Below are 17,669 nucleotides of genomic sequence, written 5' to 3'. Positions count from 1 at the left end.
AAAAGTACGGAGGAAGGGGAGAGATTTCTTTCATCTAGGGTACTTAGGCACAGCTTTACGAAGGAGGTGAAGACCCAACTGTCAGGGTTTCAGTAGAGAAATAAAAGGGGGCATCCCAGGCAGGGAAAATAGCATTAGTAAAAGCATGGAGGCAGAAAAGTATGAGGAATTTTGTACCAGTTTGGTTAGATCATAGAGAGTTGGTTTAGAGAAGTATAATGAAAGGTATGTTTTGAGGGAAGCTATAATTATTTCTATTCTATCAACCCTAGCTCAGGTTCTTAAATACCTCACAAATGAACTACAGTTTAGAAAGATTAATCTGGTACAATGCAACTGGTGGTGAGGACATCAAGTAAGAGAAGTCTGTTGTACTTCATTTGTCTCTTAAGTGGGATCCTTCTATACTAGACCAGTAAAGCTCAAAGAACTCAATATGCCCCATTTGGATTTGGTTGGGAAACATTTCTTCCTTGCATGAGTATACTGAGGGTCTACTGTGTAAGTACTAACTAGGGTTACCATGTGTGAGTGAGACATGGTGCTGGATTCAGATAGACGTGAATAAAATAGCATTGGTGGCTTTTGGAAAGAGACAGATTTTAGCTCAGTTTCCATTTCTTTCTTAAATACCAATATTTTACTTAACCTGACAATGAGCTTTTGGCTGCTATCTATGAGCCCTGCCAGTCTGAAATATTGTTATATTCTGACAAGCTATCGCCTGATATTAGCTATCTATGTTTGTGGGATTAATTTCCAGAAATCTAAACTTAAGTCACCAAGAGCTCCATTGCTTGATGATTTACTTGAAGCCAAATCTTTGTGGAGAAACAGATTATAAAATCAATATTATCTGTTCATTATACATCACTCCAATTTGCTGTGTGTCTCAGTAACAGCTAATTTCAGGCTTTTAAAAAAAGCTTTGTTGCGATTAATGTACCATCGGTACCCTCTTTAGTAATTGCCAGTATGTTCTTCCCTGACTTGACAGATACTGCATATGCAAAAAACAAACTGAATGGCAAATGGTATTACTTCGATGATAGTAATGTATCCCTGGCCTCTGAGGATCAAATCGTGGTGAGTACTTTTGAGTAGATTCAGTTTACCAAGTTCCTGCAATTGGCCTTTGTGAATTAAAGTTGGAAAACTTTTGAAACATGGATGTCATGATAGGAAATAAGAAGTAGCTATAAGAAAGTAGGGCTGTGGCTCAGAGTTATTAAATTAAACTGATTGGAGAATCTCTGTACTTGGGATGATTTATACCCTGAGCAATGACAGCATACCTTCAAAAAGGTCTTTATCTGTTGTAGAGGTGAGGAGGAAAATCCTCTTTAGTTGCTACTATGCATAGCTATAGTCAGAAGAGGTTTTCCAGACTTTATTTGATTAAATCTATCAGATTGACTCTTCTTATTTTGCAGACAAAAGCAGCATATGTATTGTTTTACCAGCGTCGGGATGATGAATTTTATAAGGCACCCTCACTCCCAGGTTTCCCTGGCCCCTCTGATGCAGGAAAGAAAGGAAGGCGCTCCCAGGAGGGGCTGGAGGAGGATGATATGTATAGCATGGATACCAACTGAAACTGCCTGAAGTCAGCCACTAGCTTAAAGAATATCATTTGACACATCTGGAACATCTCTTGCACTCTAAAAGCTGCCAGATGTACAGACTGCCATCCATAAAGGAAATTCCTTTTTTATGGAACGGAAGAGAAAAAAAAGACCCTGTTTGCTCATGAAGGGTTATGTTGAGAGGCTGAATTATTATTTTTAAATACAAGTTGTGGGAAAGTTCTGTAAACACCTGTGATGCCACAGAGCTGGGGTCAACAGGGTAAGGGCTGCAAGGCTGGAGGAGCCACATGTGATTGGGGAAGTGGGTTGGGGGGGGTGAAAAGATGATATTGAGTGCCGCTGGGGGGAGGGAGTGAGGGAGAGAATATTTCTCCAGGAAAATCTTCCAAGTAGCTCTTTTTGGTGCACCCAAATGGTTGTTGGCAGTAGTGAGCCCTCTGTATTGACTGGAATAGATTCTACTCCAGAGTTCTCAGAGCTCCACTTTCCCATTTCTCTTTGCCAGCTGCCACTGTAGCCTCTCCCACAAGAAATGCACCCAAAAGTGAAATTGGGTGCTTTTTTGATCTGCCATTCTTGTACCTTGACACAGATTTACTTGAAAAATTCCTCCTCTTCCCCTTGAGTTCTGATATCGGATCCCTCTTATATTTCCAGAATGAAATGACTTGAATGCATCTGCTTTCTCAATAAGTGTAGATTTTAAATGTATTTGAATCTCCTGTCATCTCCCCTAGTGTGGGATATCTTTAGATGCTAATGACTACTGTATTCAGTGAATTGAAATATTTTGATTCTATATTCAGCTGGATTTTTTATTAGCTATAGCTAAAAAACAATCTCCCCATCTTTAAGGCTGCCAAGGACTTAGTTTTCTTAGTCTTTCCCCGGAAACATTAATTTTGGTACTGTTTCTTCCTTGCTCACCCTGAGGGCCTGCAACTAAGAATTTCTTGTCATTTGCATCAACACTGAAAAGGAACCATTTGGTAAAAGGAAAGTTAGTTCTTGCCAACCCACTTTCCATTCTGGTTATGCAGCTGGAGGGGATAGGAAACAAATTTATTTCACTACTTCCCTTTCTGATACACTCTTCTTGGAGAGGAGGAGAGGGTTTCTCCTCTGATAAACCGCAGATCACCTTTTACTCTCAACATTTGTCTTGTTTGGGGCACCCTTTTCCTTCTTTTCTGGTCTTTCCCTGATGTCTGAATTTCAGGCCTGCCATTTGGTGTCGATCAGTATTCTGATTTTCATTGGCTTCACCTGGCTTCCTCTACTTGCAGAGGCTTCCAGAAAGCACCTGGACTGGACACCATTTTATTTCTGCCTCTTGATGGCAAAGTCACCATTTAATTTATAGAACACAGACTCTTGTTTCCATGTTTTTAAAATGCATATGCCAAAGGTCTTTTCTTTTACTAACAAAAACCTGTCAGCATTCTTTAAATTAGCTTCTAATCCAGTGTGCTCTCTAGTCCACAAACTCACTTTCTTCTCCCAATGCCACTGCCTTTCTCTTGTGCCTAGGACTGCCTATCTTGGCTTCTGTCTACTGACATCACTAGTTCTGTCCCTGGCTCTCTTTTCCCCAAATAGGCCCGATCAGGAGCTGGTCCCTTGCATGCAAACTATATAAAGAACCAATGGCAAGCGAATGAATTTGGTTTTCTGCTGTTGTAGAGGAAGAGGAACGTGGACCAACCCTGATCCTAGTTGGTAGATGACTAGGGCCTGCTCTCTTACCTCTGCGCTTAATCCAAGAGGCTGCCCAACCCGTGGTACTTTGCCACTTCCCACCTGATGAATGGACGCTGGCCGTTCCCGGCCAGGTGTGCTTGGCTCCAACCCTTCACTCACTATTTCAAAGCACTGACATTGTAGTTTGTTTAGCTCACGATTGCTTTTGGTGTATTGCTTTGTAGACCATCCCACGTGTTCAGGGCCGGGCAGACCCGGCCTGGGCCCCCTGACCCTGCCCCTGCCCTCCCACCTGCCTACCCCGCAGCCTCGGCCAGGTCCAGAACAAAACATGCCTCTGCCGAGCCTGGGCCATTTGGTTGTAAGGGAAATGCCCCTTTGCCTGTTTTCTTCCTTTGAGATCGGCCGCGTGACCGAGCCGCGGTGGTGAAACAACGCGATTGCCCCTCAGGGCCCTGAATCCTAAGGGGACATAATGTAGCCTAGGGGAGCGGCCGGAGCCCTTCCCTTCCTGCCTCGGCTGAGCCGGGGTCTCTGGCAGCTCGAGACCCCTTGAGGACCATGCTGCCCGCCTGCAACACCGGGTTTTTATGCTAGAAAGAATAAAAGCGAATGGTTTGCACTAAGCCGGCGTGGCGTCCTGTGCTGGGGCCGGGGCGGGCCCGGGGGCGCGCTTGGTCCGCGCGCCGCCTCGCACGCTCACAGGAGCGGCGCGTACGCGGCGGCCGTTGCAGCCGGGGACGTGCGCGGGCTGGGCGGGGCCGTGCGGGTGAGTGTGGGGGAGGGGGCGGCTGTGGCGGGACTCTGGATCCCCGACAGATCTCGGCCGGGCCCTGGGGTGGTGGTAGGGAGACTTCCGAAGAGCCGGGCTGGGCCTGCCCAAACCCGGGAGGCGGGGTCAAGTGTCCGGGGCCCCGCCCCTCGGCTTCCCGGGGGAGCTCTCGTCAGAGCCTGAGGCGGGGCCCGTGGGTATTCATCCCCCATTCCCCAGCTGTTGGTGAGGGGTCTCCGGCCCCCTGCCCCTCCCTCGCTTTGCTGCCAGTGGCCCGGGAAGGGGGGCAGCAAACGAGCTAGAGAAGCCATTCTCGGGGGCTCGATGCCATGCCCATAGCTAGGCCCGGGAAGGCTCCGTGCCGAGTAGATACGAGGTAACGGAGGCGGAAGGCCGGACCCCGTGGGTGCGGGGAAGGGGGTGGCACTTAGATCCCGGGGTCTGTGACCCTCGGAGACCTCAGGGTTTTGTTTCCACTCACGGCCTCCCGAAATTGAAGGTGGTCTTCAAGCTCCTCCCAAGAGGCCTCCGAGAAGGGGCGAGGCCTGGGCCGGCTGCCCGGGAGTCCGGGGGGGTGGGGTGGGGTAAGGGCTGACTATCGTGGCCGAGCTCTGCCCAGGAGGGGTTTGGGCAGGAAGAGCTTGTTGGGTTTTGAACTCGGCTTGCTAAGGGTGAGAGGGGGGATCTGCCCGGAGGTGACATCGGGTTCTCTGCACTTCCCCCCGGGCTCCCAGGGAGCGCTCCCTGCCTGCCCTCAATCCCGTTAAAGAATCCATTCCCAGTCAAGGGAAGTCCACAAGCATCCATTAAGCACTCTGTGCAGGGTACTGTGTACCTGACGTGTTTGCATGTTTCCCCTTTAGTCTGTGAGCTCCTTGAGGGCAGAGAACTGCCTTTCTTTGGATCCCCAGCGATTATAATGCACAATTCCTGGCACATAGTGGTCAATAAATTCTTGTTAACTAACTGGTGGGTGACGAGGATGACAAGGCATTTACGATCTAATGGGAGGGAAGCCTACAAGAATGACTGAAATAAGGAAAAATAAGATACGTGAAATGGATCTGTTGAAGCTTTGAGAAATTGGGGGAGAGAGCTCTTTGATGGAGATAGAGAAATATACTCAGGGAAGGCTTTATACAAATGGCTTCAAAAGAGTACAGAAATGATGGTGGGGAGGTAGTACTAAAATATGTGACCAAAGGTTTGCAAAGGGCCTTTTTATAAGGCAAGATGAGAAGGGGATAGAGTAGGCCAGTTTGACTGCTCTCTAGAACATATGTAATATAATTTAAGGCTGCAGAAGTAGGTTAGAGCCAGATTTTTAAAGACCCTGTATGCCAAAATGAGGAATTCAATAATGAGGTAGTAGAATGGAGAAGGGAGGCACAGAAGACCAGAATTTAGGCAAGAAGAGATGAGGGCCTGACAGGCTAAGAGGGAAAGGACAAGGTACAGAAAGGAAGGTAAGAGGTAGAAATGACAGGCCAACTGATTAGATGGGGATGGAGGTGAGGACCACTTGTTAGAAATATGATTCAGAAGTTGGATTAGATGCTATCTGAGGTCTCTACCACTTCGGAGATTCTGCGACTCCCAGGTTCTGAGTCAGTAATGGAGAATTAGAGAAAAGGAGAAGTTAAAGGGAGTGGGAGACTTAAGGGAAAGAAGACTATGTAGGCAGAAGCCTATATGAAAAAGTGCTTTTGGCCTCTGGATTTTTTTCTTCAGAAAATATTTGAGATTTCTAATCCCAAATTAAGTGAGGAGACAGACATCCACACATATACAGCCTTTCTTAATGGATGTCAGCTAGATCTAGTACAGCATCTGAGCCTTGGCAGGGGTGATGAGGTACTAGATAGACATTTCTGTGCTGAGAATGCTAGAAGGGCTTACTGTGTTATGCCCAGGGCCCAGCAGCACTCAGTTTATTGGTGAGTGGAAGTAGAGATGGTAGGATTTCAGAGGGATGCTGCAGATAAATTCCATTTGCTGCAGGGCAGAGATTCATTTCTTTGGTCCTAGGAAGGTTTTGTCTTCTGTTTTAATGAAAACTTTCCTTGGGGAAAGTACACATTTGGAGCCTCCTCATTAACAAGGGCCTGAGTTCCAGTCCTGTGTGACTTGTATAAGTCACTCAACTTTACTGGGCCTTAGCTGTGATTCGATAATGACTCTATAATGATTTTGAGCATCATGTAGTAGAGCCATCCACTTGGTACAAAGAAGTTTTGGGTTCGGTGGACCTTCCTGGTGCCATTAAAATTATAAGCACAGGCAGTGGTTAAGGCCCGTGGGGGCAAGCATTTAGTGAGTGCTCAGTGAAGCCCATGTTAATGGATGGAAAAACAACAGTGATTACAGGAGAGGGGGAAGGAGGGTTGTAGCTATGGTTTTTGATAAGTATTTCCTGCCATTTTCTGTATTCTTATGTTTTTGACACATTGTATAACAGAACCATGGCCATTTCTAGGTGAAATGTCTGAAAAGCTAAGAAGATGCAGAAAGGAGCTGACAGCAGCCATTGACCGTGCATTTGAAGGCATCAGCCATTCTCAAGAGTGCCCAAGTCAGCCAAAACCAGACTTGGATACCTCACCTTCTTCCTTCACTATTCAGATGAATAAACTTCTTTGCAGGAGATATCCTTCTACCACTTCCTATGCTGGTCAGTTTGCTCCTGTTTCCTGTGCTCCTGAAAACGAGAACCCTGTCTTTGTACCAAACCATATCCCAATAAATATGAAGCCACATACTTTATGCCCCAAAAGAAAACCTTTGACCAGCAAGGAAAATGTGTTGATACATTCCTCGATTTTTGTACCTGAAAGGCAGTTTCTGAGAGCCACTGGAGATGGGGAAAGTTGGAGAAAAGAAAGTTTAAGGTGATTTTTAATTTGATATTTTAATTGTTGCTTTTTTTTTTTGTGAGGCAGTTGGGGTTAAGTGACTTGCCCAGGGTCACACAGCTATTAAGTGTTAAGTGTCTGAGGTTGGATTTGAACTCGGGTCCTCCTGAATCCAGGGCTGGTGCTCTATCCACTGTGCCACCTAGCTGCCCCATTAACTATTCCATTTTAAGATTTTTCTTATATCTGGAAGAAAGGGTTTATGGGTGTTGTGGCATATGATATGTCCCAACTCCATATCATGCCTGTAATCCCAGCTATCAGGGAACCTGAGGTTGGTAGAGCTCCAGAGCTTACTTGCAGGTGCTGATCAGGTGTCCACACTAAATTTAGCATTAATCTGGTGAGCCTCCGGGAGTCAGGGGGCAAACCAGAGCAGGCTAAGGCTCCTATGCCAATCAATATTGGGATTGGATCTTGAGTACACCTTTCACTTTTAGCCTGGGTGAGATGAGGAGACCTATTCTTTAAAAAAAACTGTCTAAGCGTTTTGAGTGATTCTTTGTAACTGATACTATTACTTTCAAAAAACACAAATTGAATGTCTTATAAAGGGCCTCAGGTATCTCTAGAGGCAAAGGCTGGAAAAAAATGCAGATATAATAAGACCATAGGATTTAGTGTTGGAGAGCATAGTCTAAACCTTCTACTCTTACCTCTATAGACTATTGAAGAAAGACACAATAAAACTTCCCAAATCTGGCCCTGCTAATTTAGGAGAATGTAAACTCTTGGAGGGCAAGGACTATTTCATTGTTTTGCCTTTGTATCCCCAGCCTAGCCCAGGGCCTTGCACATAGCAGGCGATTAATAAATATTTGTTGAATTGAATTGAATTTGCTATTCAAGAATCCTAGAAATTGACCTGCCTTGAAAGTCTGAATACAAAGAGGGGTGGTAAGTATCTGAAACCTCTGATTTTTCATGCCACAGAAACAAAAGGTTAGAAAATACATACACACAACCTGTTTTTCTCCCAAACTTATATTATCCATATTGTTCTTAGCACAAAAGATACCTTGAGCTTTCTTCCTCATCTTCGTGCTCCTTTTTCCCCTTAGTGTCAATGTTTCTCAAAGCATTTCTCCAAGTTTTCTCTACACCTGTCTGTGCCCCCAGTTACTTTGCCCTGTCTCCCCCACCTACCCCTGTGTTCCTGTAAGTCCCTTTATTCCTAACTCTTATCTGAATTGCCATCATCTATCTGCCCCATACCCCTCAATCTTCTCTCCTTCATTCTTTTTTTTTTTGGGGGGGGGAGGCAGGGCAATGAGGGTTAAGTGACTTGCCCAGGGTCACACAGCTAGTAAGCATCAAGTATCTGAGGTTAGATTTGAACTCAGGTCCTCCCAAATCCAAGGCCAATGTTTTATCCACTGCGCCATCTAGCTGCCCCCTATCTTCTCTCTTATGCCAAAACAAAACCTTGGTGCCCTCAGGACCTGAAAGATTTATACACTGCTCTTAATGCCCATGTGTCTCTCTCTAGCCCACCTCACTGCCAGGACAACACTTTCCTAAAAGTATTAGGATTAATAAATTCATTATCAGTACTAGCCTGACTCTTATGACACATCGATTTTTGTTATACTTTCCCTTTTGTTTATTTACCAAGGCTTCTTTTGTTCAATTCAGACTATCACTGACAATTTAAGATCACCAGAAGGTTTGCCTCATCACCCTACTTGATAGCTCTGGTTTCCCCCCTTAGTAAATTATTGAAAAAGAACCTAAAATATCACCATTTTTTGCCCTCCCCTTCCCGGGGGAACATAGGAAAGATGTGGATAGATATTTGAAGGTTGAAGCCAACGTTCCTCTCAACAATTCCAACCAAGAAATCACAAAGGATCTACTCGATATGATTGGTGAGTATTCCTTGATGTTCAGAAAGGATGGCAGTCTTTCTGGCTCTCAGGAGCAAAGTGGGACAATCAAGAAGGTTCATAGCCTGGTTTTTAATTTCAAGATTAACAGTTGTAGACTGAAAAGAATAAGATGCAGTTAAGCCATTGATCAGGCCATAAGGAGCCTTGTCCTTTAGGAGCAGCAGAAATATGACTTGGAAAATAATTTGATGGGTTCTTGAGGTAGGGCAGATTATGTGACCACAAATTTCCAGTATCCAGAATATAAAAGGAAGAATGTGATGGAGTACAGTAAGAGAGATAAAGTGCATGGTATAAGAGGGGGAAAGGATTACTTGGTTGGGGAAATCCATGAAGGTTTTTTTAGAGGTGGCAGTGACTTTTAAAGGATGCAGCAGGTAGAGATGGGGGAAAGGCATTCTAGGTCTAAGTCACAGCATGAGCAAAGATACAGAGGTCAGAAAAGTGTTGGGGCCTCTTTGGGAAATGTGAAGGGGAGTAATAAGTAGGAGATAGATTCCAAGGCTGCACAGGTAGGACAGAGAACTGTGAAGGGTGATAATTTGGCCTTTATATTGTAGACAGTGGAGAATGACTGATTAATAAATGCTTGTTGACTGACTGACTGATGGTTTTTAATGAAGGGAGTAACAATCAGAAAACTGCTTGTAGCATGTGTGGGATAGATAAAAAAAGTTGGTAGATGGGAGAGTACAAATAATAGGTTTCCAATGGTCTCTGCTGTATTTCTCCTTTCACAAAAGCACAGCCGACCAATGTGCTCTCAACCTCACAGAATCTAATGATTTCATTTGGTTCTAGTATAATAACATGTTTCTTATTTCAATACTTAATTGGTCTTATGTCTGCAACATGGGGATGACCAGTTACATGACTTAGGATCCTTCTACAAATAAAGTCAGCCTCAAATTTACATCAGTAGTTAAGTAGCAGAGTTCTTATACTCCAAATTTAATGCTCTTTCTACTACCACATGCTGCTTCTAGCAGATTGGCTAATTAGCAAGGGGGCTGAAGTTGACACAGCTAGCCTTGGGCAAAGATGATCCTAGTAGCCCTAGGAAGCCTATTCCTCCTCCCTCTCCTGCCCTCACCCCCAGGCCCACAGTCTCTCCTCCATACAGGGCCTGAAGTGATTCTTGCTTCTGGGTCAAAGGATTATAGAGGTAGAGAAGGAAGAGATCTTTCGCATCATCTCGTCCAAATGCATCTTCCACCTTCCAGTTGGGAAACTGACACGCTAAGCTCAGAGAGGTTGAGTGATTTCCCAAGGTCACCAAGTTAGTAAATGGCAGAGTCCAAATTTGAATCTGGGTTCTCTGGTTCCAAATTTAGCTCTCTATTGTACCCTGTTCACAAACCACGTATCCTTTTTCAAAATGAAGGTGATCTTCATTTGGAAAAGGGTGGCACATTATGCTTTGAATTAGTCTATCCCCTCCTCTCTTAGAGACTGTGGTATCATGGAAAGAGCACTTAGGGGTCTGTATGGTGTAGTGCGTGGGAGATAAAAGATCTGGCAGCTTTTCTACTTCCCTGTGAGACATTAGGTTGGAAAGACTGAGGATGGTGTAGAGCAGGGCTGCTTTTTTTTTTTTTTTGGCAGGGCAATAAGGGCTAAGTGACTTGCCCAGGGCCACACAGCTAGTAAGTGCCACGTGTCTGAGGTCGGATTTAAACTCAAGTCCTCCTGAATCCAGGGCCAGTGCTCTATCCACTGCACCACCTAGCTGCCCCCTAGAGCAGGGCTTCTTAAATTTTTTTCCACTTGTAACCCCTTTTGGCCGGAGTTTTTACTCAGCCCAGGTATATAGGTTTATAAAATAGGTATACAAATCAGACATTTACTGTCAAATTTTTCCTGACCCCGACATTCAGTTATGCGACACCAAATGGGGTTGAGAGCCACAGTTTAAGAAGCTTTGGTGTAGAGGAAAGAGGCCTGGATAGAGAACAAAAGGACTGGGTTTGAATCTCATGCCTCATACCTAGTCCTTGTATACCAACTGCACGGTGGGACAGACACAAAGATAAAAAAAGAATGCCACAAATAAACCCTCAAATTTCATTTCCTCGTCTATAGGAATGAGGGAGTTAAATGGTCTCTAAGAGTCTTTCCAGGGGCAGCTAGGTGGTGCAGTGGATAGAGCAACAGCCCTGGATTCAGGAGGACCTGAGTTCAAATTTGACCCCAGACACAACACTAGCCGTGTGACTTTGGGCAAGTCACTTAACTCCACTTGCCTCACAAAAAAAAAAAAAAGTCTTTCCAACTCAACACCAACTCACTTCACTACATCTCAGTTTCTTCACTGTAAAATGAGGCAATTGGATTAGATCAGCCTTTCTCAAGGGGTATGCTCCCACATGTGCATGGGATTGCCAGTGTAAGTCCCACAAAGTTCTCTGAGAACCACTGCACTAGATGTTTCTAAGGTGCCTTCTAACTCTAAATCCTGCAACCCTAGAAAAGCAGTGAGGCAGGAGGGTTGGGAGTTTTGTGGAGGCCCCATATTGGAGTCTGAGGCCTTGCCCTGGGAAAGATGCTTGGGGAAGGTGTTGGGAGAGAGGACTGAAGAAGGGGACAGAAAGAAGCCAGGAAGTAGACAGAGACAGACTTCCCCAGGACATGATTCTGCCCTGAGTGATCCCTGGACCAGCCTATTCTGTCCTTGCAGTTCACAAACAAATGGCAGCCCATTTTTCTCAAATGTAGATGGTTAAGTCGATATAAATCCATGAAAAGGGGTCACAATGACCCTCAGAAACGTCAGTGACTCTAAATAGCCCATTGGTGTCTTTTCTGTGCCAAGCAAAAACTCCCTTGTATTTTGGCACTAACTGTAACAGCTCCAGAGCCTGGGCCAAGGCTGGCCAGGTGTGTTTCACCATCCCAGCAGGTCATCAAAACCACTCAGAGCTCTTAATTAGCAGTGAAGAATTTCTGAATGCCTATTGTACACATTTGAATACAGAATTTTTTTTTTTTTAAGACCACACAAGCATCCGAACTATTGAAGAATTGGCTGGAAAGCTAGAATTTGAAAATGAGTTAAACCGGGTTTGCAGTCGCTCAGAAGATTCCCCCTTTAAAGAGGAAGTCCTGGCCCTCTTCATGGATGAGAGCCCACACAAGGCCACAGAAGCAGAAGCAAGCTGCCTAAAGCCAACTTTGGATGACCAGAATATCATAGAAACCGTCCTGGATTTAGAAGAGGACTATAATTTGATGACCTCTTTTAAATACCATGTTAAGTAAGAGTAGTTCATTTTAGCTTCAGTTTTCCCCCCTGATTTTTGCAGTGCTCAGTCAGTACTAGCTGGGAAGGCGGCTCAGGAACACACCGGGGCCTTTGACAACCAGCTCCTTAAAAGGGTGTCGGACTGTCATGTGAGTTCCTGCACCTTTTCTTTCCCAGGTCTCGCCATCCCTAACCTTCTTCCACCCAAGTTTAGTTTTACATTTCTTTTTCAGTAGTGTTTTTCTTACTCTTGGTTTTACTTACTTTCCTCAACATCTTAAAATCTGTTTCCTTAATAATCGATTATAAATACAGCCAGTGCCTGAGGGCCTGTGAGCCAGCTGTCTCCCAGTTTGCTGCATCCCTAGTAAGCCTGGTGCACACTTAAGATCATGGCATTTAGAGCTGGAAGAGACCCCATTTAGAACTGAGGAAACTGAGGCCCAGCACCTTGACATGGAAGCTCAGCAGTGTTCTGAGGCTTAGCGTGTCTTCTCAGTGGTAACATGCCCACCTTTCTGGGCCTAGAGAGGAGGGCACAGAGATCCCAGGATAGGAAACAGAGTGGTTATCCTGCTTCCTTAGGTGGGGAGGAAACCCCCTAGTCTGGAGTCTGAGCAGACAGGAAAGTGGCTGAGAGAACCCTTCCCAAGACAGCCCTGTCAGTAGGAGGCTGGCTGGGCAGAAGGGCTCCTAATCCCATCCCCTCTTGTTTCCTGCCTGTGGGGCTTGCTGAGTCCTGTCCTGGCTCTTTGGGGGAAGGGAAAAGAAGCTGCCCAGGACCCATATACCACCATCCCCCACCGTAGACTGTTAGAATCATAGCATGTAGAGCTGGAAGAGTGCTAATTGGACCCCAAGATGTCGGGTGACTTGCCCAAGGTCACAGGGGTACCAAGTAAGACTGAACATGAGCTGAGTCTCCTCTGTTCGGTCCTTCTACCCTTCCTAGACCTAGGCCTTCCCCATCAGGGCCCCTGCCCTGGCAGTGTACTTACCTCAGTGCCCAACTTCTCACCAGGCCATCTCTCATGTGTGAAAGAATAAAAAGATCGCCAAGCAATCAGGGCGGGCTTTCTGAGGCTACAACTTGGCTGTTGAGCGCGTTGCTGCGTCACTTTCTCTCACTACCTGGGAGCAGGAACAGTGAGTGACCCCAAGCTGGAATGGTCACCTTGGGAGGCCAGAATGGGAAGGGACTCCCCGGCACCCCGAGGGCGGCATCGAAATAGTAAATGGCTGACCGCAGGGTCCAGATTCAGCAGATATTCCTTAGGTCCCCACCATAGGGAGCGCGCTGCCACTGCATCGGCAGCACAATGATGAAAGTGAATGTTCACCCTGTAGGAGCTCGCCGCTTACTAAGGGGGCATATGGCGTGCTCTGGAAGTAAGTGAAATGAGGCGCTACCCGAGAAGGAGGTAAAGGATTCCTTGTTAGAGGGACTGGCAGTCACAGTGAGGACAGGCAAACACATGTGCTCATGGTGTGTACCCAGACATGCTTTTGTTATAGGCACATGCGCCTCATTAGCAGGTGCACTTGTGCCATCAGGGGCAGCTCTGGCTTCAGTCCAGTTCTCAAGGCCCATGTATGTGGGTATATGGGAGGGAGGGAGATTGGTTCCAATGGGTGGCCAGCCTGGAGATAAGGTCACAGCAGAGTTGTCTATGGGCCTCAGAGATGTGAGGCAAGACTAATGGGGAGGGGATGTCCTGGAGCTCAGGAATGTTGTAAGGTAAAAGCTTGTTGGGGGGCTGGGGGCGATGGATGGGAGGGGATGGTGTGAGGACAGCAAGCCAAAAAGCAGATCTGCAAGTCTTCTAGGCACCGGGTGGGCGGGCTGGGGGTGGCAGAGACAGAGCTCAGGAAATCTAAAGGCAAAGTGCCCAAAGAAGCTCAGCCTTTGCCTTTAGTTGGTGCCAGGCTCCTCCACTGTATACAGGCTAGTGTTTTTGCCGCCCCTCCCCCCAAAGAGCAAGGAAGGGCAAAGCACTGCCCCATTGGATTCTGATGGTGAGAAAGGGAGTAGACAGGACCAGGGAGAGAGGGAAAGAGCCTGGGTGTGAGTCCAGAACACAGAAATGAGAGTCTGGCTTTTCGGGGGGGCCTTTCCTCTTCCCCAAGGCAGGAGGCATTGGGCAGAGTATACTCACAATGCACCCCAAAGACCAGCATGAAACAAGGAATAGCAATACCCAGAGGGTCTGTCCTCCAGATTCACCGAATGCTCCCAATCCATGGGCAGACCCAGGCTCCATGTGTAGCTCCCACCCACACCCCCACAAAAACAGATTTACAGAAGGGTGTTTATTTGGATAAATAGATCAAAACTGCGAATTCCTTTGGGAAGAAAACGTTGATAAATTCAGATAGTCACATATGTCCTGGGAAATAGCACTTGGGAATTTCCCCTCTGGGAATCTGTAGCAAAGAAAAGTTTCGCCTCTGAGTTCAACAGTGTCAGAGCTAGTGATTCCTTCATTCCCCCCAGGATCAATCATTAACACCTAACATCTCTTTAGCAACTTTAAAGTTTACCTTTCCTGTAAAGTGGGTAAGGCAAAAGAATGTTTGCAGAAGTATTCAACTTATATTCAGAAGCAGGTCTCGTCATTCCCAAGTCCAGTATTCTTGCTTATGGCCACCCCATAAAGACCTCTTAGGTAGGCAGAAGCACCCACAGATCCTGGAAAGCACAGTGGCCTATGCTCACTCTCCCATTGGAGCCCTACCTACTCTTTCCTAAACTTGGATCCTTAGGAGTGGTTCCAATTGAGGCCCTTTTAGCAGTTTGAGGCCTTTATCCATCCTCTTAGCTTAACTTCAAGTCCTTGGCCCCTTCTCCCAGGCATCTGGGAGGTTTGGGGGCATAGAGAGTAGTGGTATCACAGCAGGGCCAGGTGTTTCAGTGGGAAAGTTCAGGCTAAGTTAAAATTGAAAACAAACCCAAAGGTCACTGGGACTCTTGGAACAGGATGGAAGTGCCACCACTACCTGTGCAGAGAATCAGGAGTAAGGAAACGTTGACTACTATGAAGGCCTGAGTGAAGCCTTGGACACGAGTATCTCAAGTCAATGTCCTTTTAGGCGGAGCTAGCTTCTTCCCAGCTTTCTACATACTGCTTATGGGCCCATCCCATTGGGGATGATGTCGTGTTGCTGGGTTTTCCTTGAGTTCTTAAGTAAAAGAGGATAGGAGAAAAGGGAAACTTATGGGGTTGGGAATTGGGACGATTAAAGATTAAACTGGCCAGATAAACTAAAGGACATGGGTCTGGGGGAACTCTCCTTGAGAAGCTAAACTGAAGAACAAACACAGCTTGAGAAGCAATAGAGAAATAAGCCCATTAGGTGTGGCTGCTGCCTGAGTGGCACCAAAGGGACAGAGATAGCTCCAGAAATCAGAACTGCCTCTCACCTGACTTCTCCCAACTCACCCCCAATAAGGGACATTCCACCCTCAAGTGATCACCCCCATTGACCCTCTATAAAAGCTTTTGCCTTTCTCCTATTCAAGGAGATAGCTATCTCGGAGAATCATGTCTCTACTAGAACCATCACCCCCCCCCCCAAGTTTGACTTCTATCTTGGTCTCCTTTCTCTAGTGCCTAAATAAAAGATTATTTTATTCTAATTGGATTTGTGTACAAGAGGATGTAATTGTTTAAAGAGGAATACCTAAGGACCCCCCCCAATTTCCCCCATGACAGAAACAATTTTCCAGACACCCTTTTATTATTTGAACCTGCAGGGCAGGGTTGATGCCCTCCCCACTCCCCATCCCCAACCCTCAGAACCAAAGAGGCAAATGCATCCAAGGGCTTAGAAATAGCAAGAGGATAGGTCTTCTCCTCCTTAGAGGGGAAACGCCCCATGATCCCATCTCAGGATTCCCATTCTCCTGAACCTACAGAGAACAACATCCAAGCTCAAAAGGCAAATGAAATGTCACCATTTCCTCCACAGCCAATGTAGCAAGTCCCTTGGTGGGGAGCACTGGGGAGAAATTATCAGGTGTAATCAAAGGCTCTTTGTACCTGTCTGGGACTCTGTGACTTTCCACTGTGGCTTCTGGGTGTGAACATTTCCTTCCTGAGTGTGTTGGCAATATGGTAATGTGGTGTTTGTTGCTGTTTTTGGAAGCTCACAAACCCGAGGGAACCAGAGGAAATACAAGGAGGGGGAAAACTTATTTCTCAGTTGCACGTGGCTCTTGTAAAGCTTGAACCAGCAGGAAGCTAAGTCCAGGGTTGAGTATCTAAAGGGATTTAGATGACCATTGCTAACTACTGGTGTTTATTCCAATCACATGGAAAGAGCCACATAAAAGAGAATGAAGTTCTGGGAATAGAAATATAAACAAGCCCACAATCCACAAATTTGCTAATCTCCCTTATGTGCTGTGGCAATTAAGATAATACATATGTTCCAAAATGAAGGTACTGACCATTTCTGTGAGTCACTTAAACAGCAGCTATGAGGGGCAGTCTCCACTGGTCATATGCCTGCAAATCCAAGTTCAGTTTGATTCACCAAATATTTAATTTCTTCTCTGTACAAGGTCCTACATTCAGCACTGGGAATACAAAGTAGATACTCCCTGCCCACAAGGAACTTACACTCTAGTAAAAGGAAAGTATGATGCAAATTCTTTTTTTTTAATCATAAAAATATTTTATTTTCTAGTTACATGTAGAGATAATTTTCAACATTTGTTTTTTGTTATTTTTTTGGGGGGGGAGGTTGCGGGGCAATGGGGCTTAAGTGACTTGCCCAGGGTCACACAGCTAGTAAGTGTCAAGTGTCTGAGGCTGGATTTGAACTCAGGTCCTTCTGACTCCAGGGCTGGTGCTTTATCCACTGCGCCACCTAGCTGCCCGCTTCTTTCTAGGTTTTTGTGACAGCTCCCTCTTGGTCCCCCTCCTATCTGTCTGATCACTCCTCAGTCTCTTTTTGCCTGATCTTAATCCTTGTCAAACCCAATAACTGTGGGCGCTATCCTGGTCCCTCTTCTCTTCTTCCTCTTTATTATCTCCCTTCATGATCTTATTAATTGCCATGGGTTTACCTTTCATTTCTTTGTGGACAATTTCAGATTTATTTATCCAGCCCTAACCTCTTTCCTGACTTCCAGTCTCACATCACTAACTAGCCACTGGACACCTCAAATTCAGCATGCCTAAAACAGAACTCATTATCTTTCCTTCCTAACCACGCCCCCCTTCCTAGTTTCTATATTACTGTTGAATGAACCACCATCTAGGTGGCATGATGGATAGAGTTCAGGGCCCAGAGTTAGGAAGACCTGAGTTCAAATTCAGCCTCTAACACTAGCTATGTGACACTGAACAAGTCACAACCTCTGCTTGCCTCAGTTTCTTCATCTGTACAATGAGTACTATAGTTATAGCACCGCTCAGGGATATTGTGAGGATCAAATGAGATGATAATTATAAAACAGTACAGTGCCTGGTACATACTAGGCACTGTATAAATGTAAGCTACCATCATTATTGTGATCCCAATCACTCAGGCTCACAATCACCCTACATTTCCAGGATG

At 45.8% G+C, this 17,669-nt stretch overlaps 2 protein-coding genes across 4 annotated transcripts in view; both read left to right on the top strand.

Moving 5' to 3' along the window:
* The window catches only part of USP4 (ubiquitin specific peptidase 4), a 60,291-nt gene extending 56,375 nt beyond the window's left edge, over positions 1 to 3,916 (top strand). For both annotated transcript variants that reach the window (XM_044003906.1, XM_044003895.1), the window contains 2 exons: positions 998 to 1,086; positions 1,434 to 3,916. In XM_044003906.1, the coding sequence (XP_043859841.1) occupies positions 998 to 1,086; positions 1,434 to 1,595 (251 nt within the window). In that variant the 3' untranslated portion in view covers positions 1,596 to 3,916. The remainder of the gene's footprint in view (positions 1 to 997; positions 1,087 to 1,433) is intronic.
* A 97-nt stretch (positions 3,917 to 4,013) lies between these two features.
* On the top strand, positions 4,014 to 13,367 carry C1H3orf62 (chromosome 1 C3orf62 homolog). Of its 2 annotated transcripts, none has more exons than XM_043976312.1 (4): positions 4,014 to 4,059; positions 6,539 to 6,950; positions 8,751 to 8,842; positions 11,856 to 13,367. In XM_043976312.1, exons 2-4 carry the CDS (start codon positions 6,544 to 6,546, stop codon positions 12,119 to 12,121), a joined length of 765 nt encoding a protein of 254 aa, XP_043832247.1. In that variant the 5' UTR covers positions 4,014 to 4,059; positions 6,539 to 6,543; the 3' UTR covers positions 12,122 to 13,367. The 2 variants fall into 2 exon arrangements, with proteins under 2 accessions (XP_043832247.1, XP_043832242.1); XM_043976307.1 differs by lacking the exon at positions 4,014 to 4,059 and adding an exon at positions 4,144 to 4,438 and having other exon boundaries at positions 11,856 to 13,365.
* The last annotated feature ends 4,302 nt before the right edge of the window (positions 13,368 to 17,669 follow it).

Source organism: Dromiciops gliroides, chromosome 1, assembly GCF_019393635.1.
Source record: "Dromiciops gliroides isolate mDroGli1 chromosome 1, mDroGli1.pri, whole genome shotgun sequence".
Lineage (NCBI taxonomy): Eukaryota > Metazoa > Chordata > Mammalia > Microbiotheria > Microbiotheriidae > Dromiciops > Dromiciops gliroides.
The sequence above is the reverse complement of the archived record's forward strand: the minus strand, read 5'-3'. Positions and strand labels throughout refer to the sequence as shown.

Bases quoted from the DNA above. Each gene is read 5' to 3' on its own strand.
- C1H3orf62 (XM_043976312.1), top strand. From the start codon at position 6,544: ATGTCTGAAAAGCTAAGAAGATGCAGAAAGGAGCTGACAGCAGCCATT. The intron at 6,951-8,750 runs GTGATTTTTAAT...GGGGGAACATAG, and splicing joins TGGAGAAAAGAAAGTTTAAG to GAAAGATGTGGATAGATATT. The intron at 8,843-11,855 runs GTGAGTATTCCT...TTTTTTTTTAAG, and splicing joins GGATCTACTCGATATGATTG to ACCACACAAGCATCCGAACT.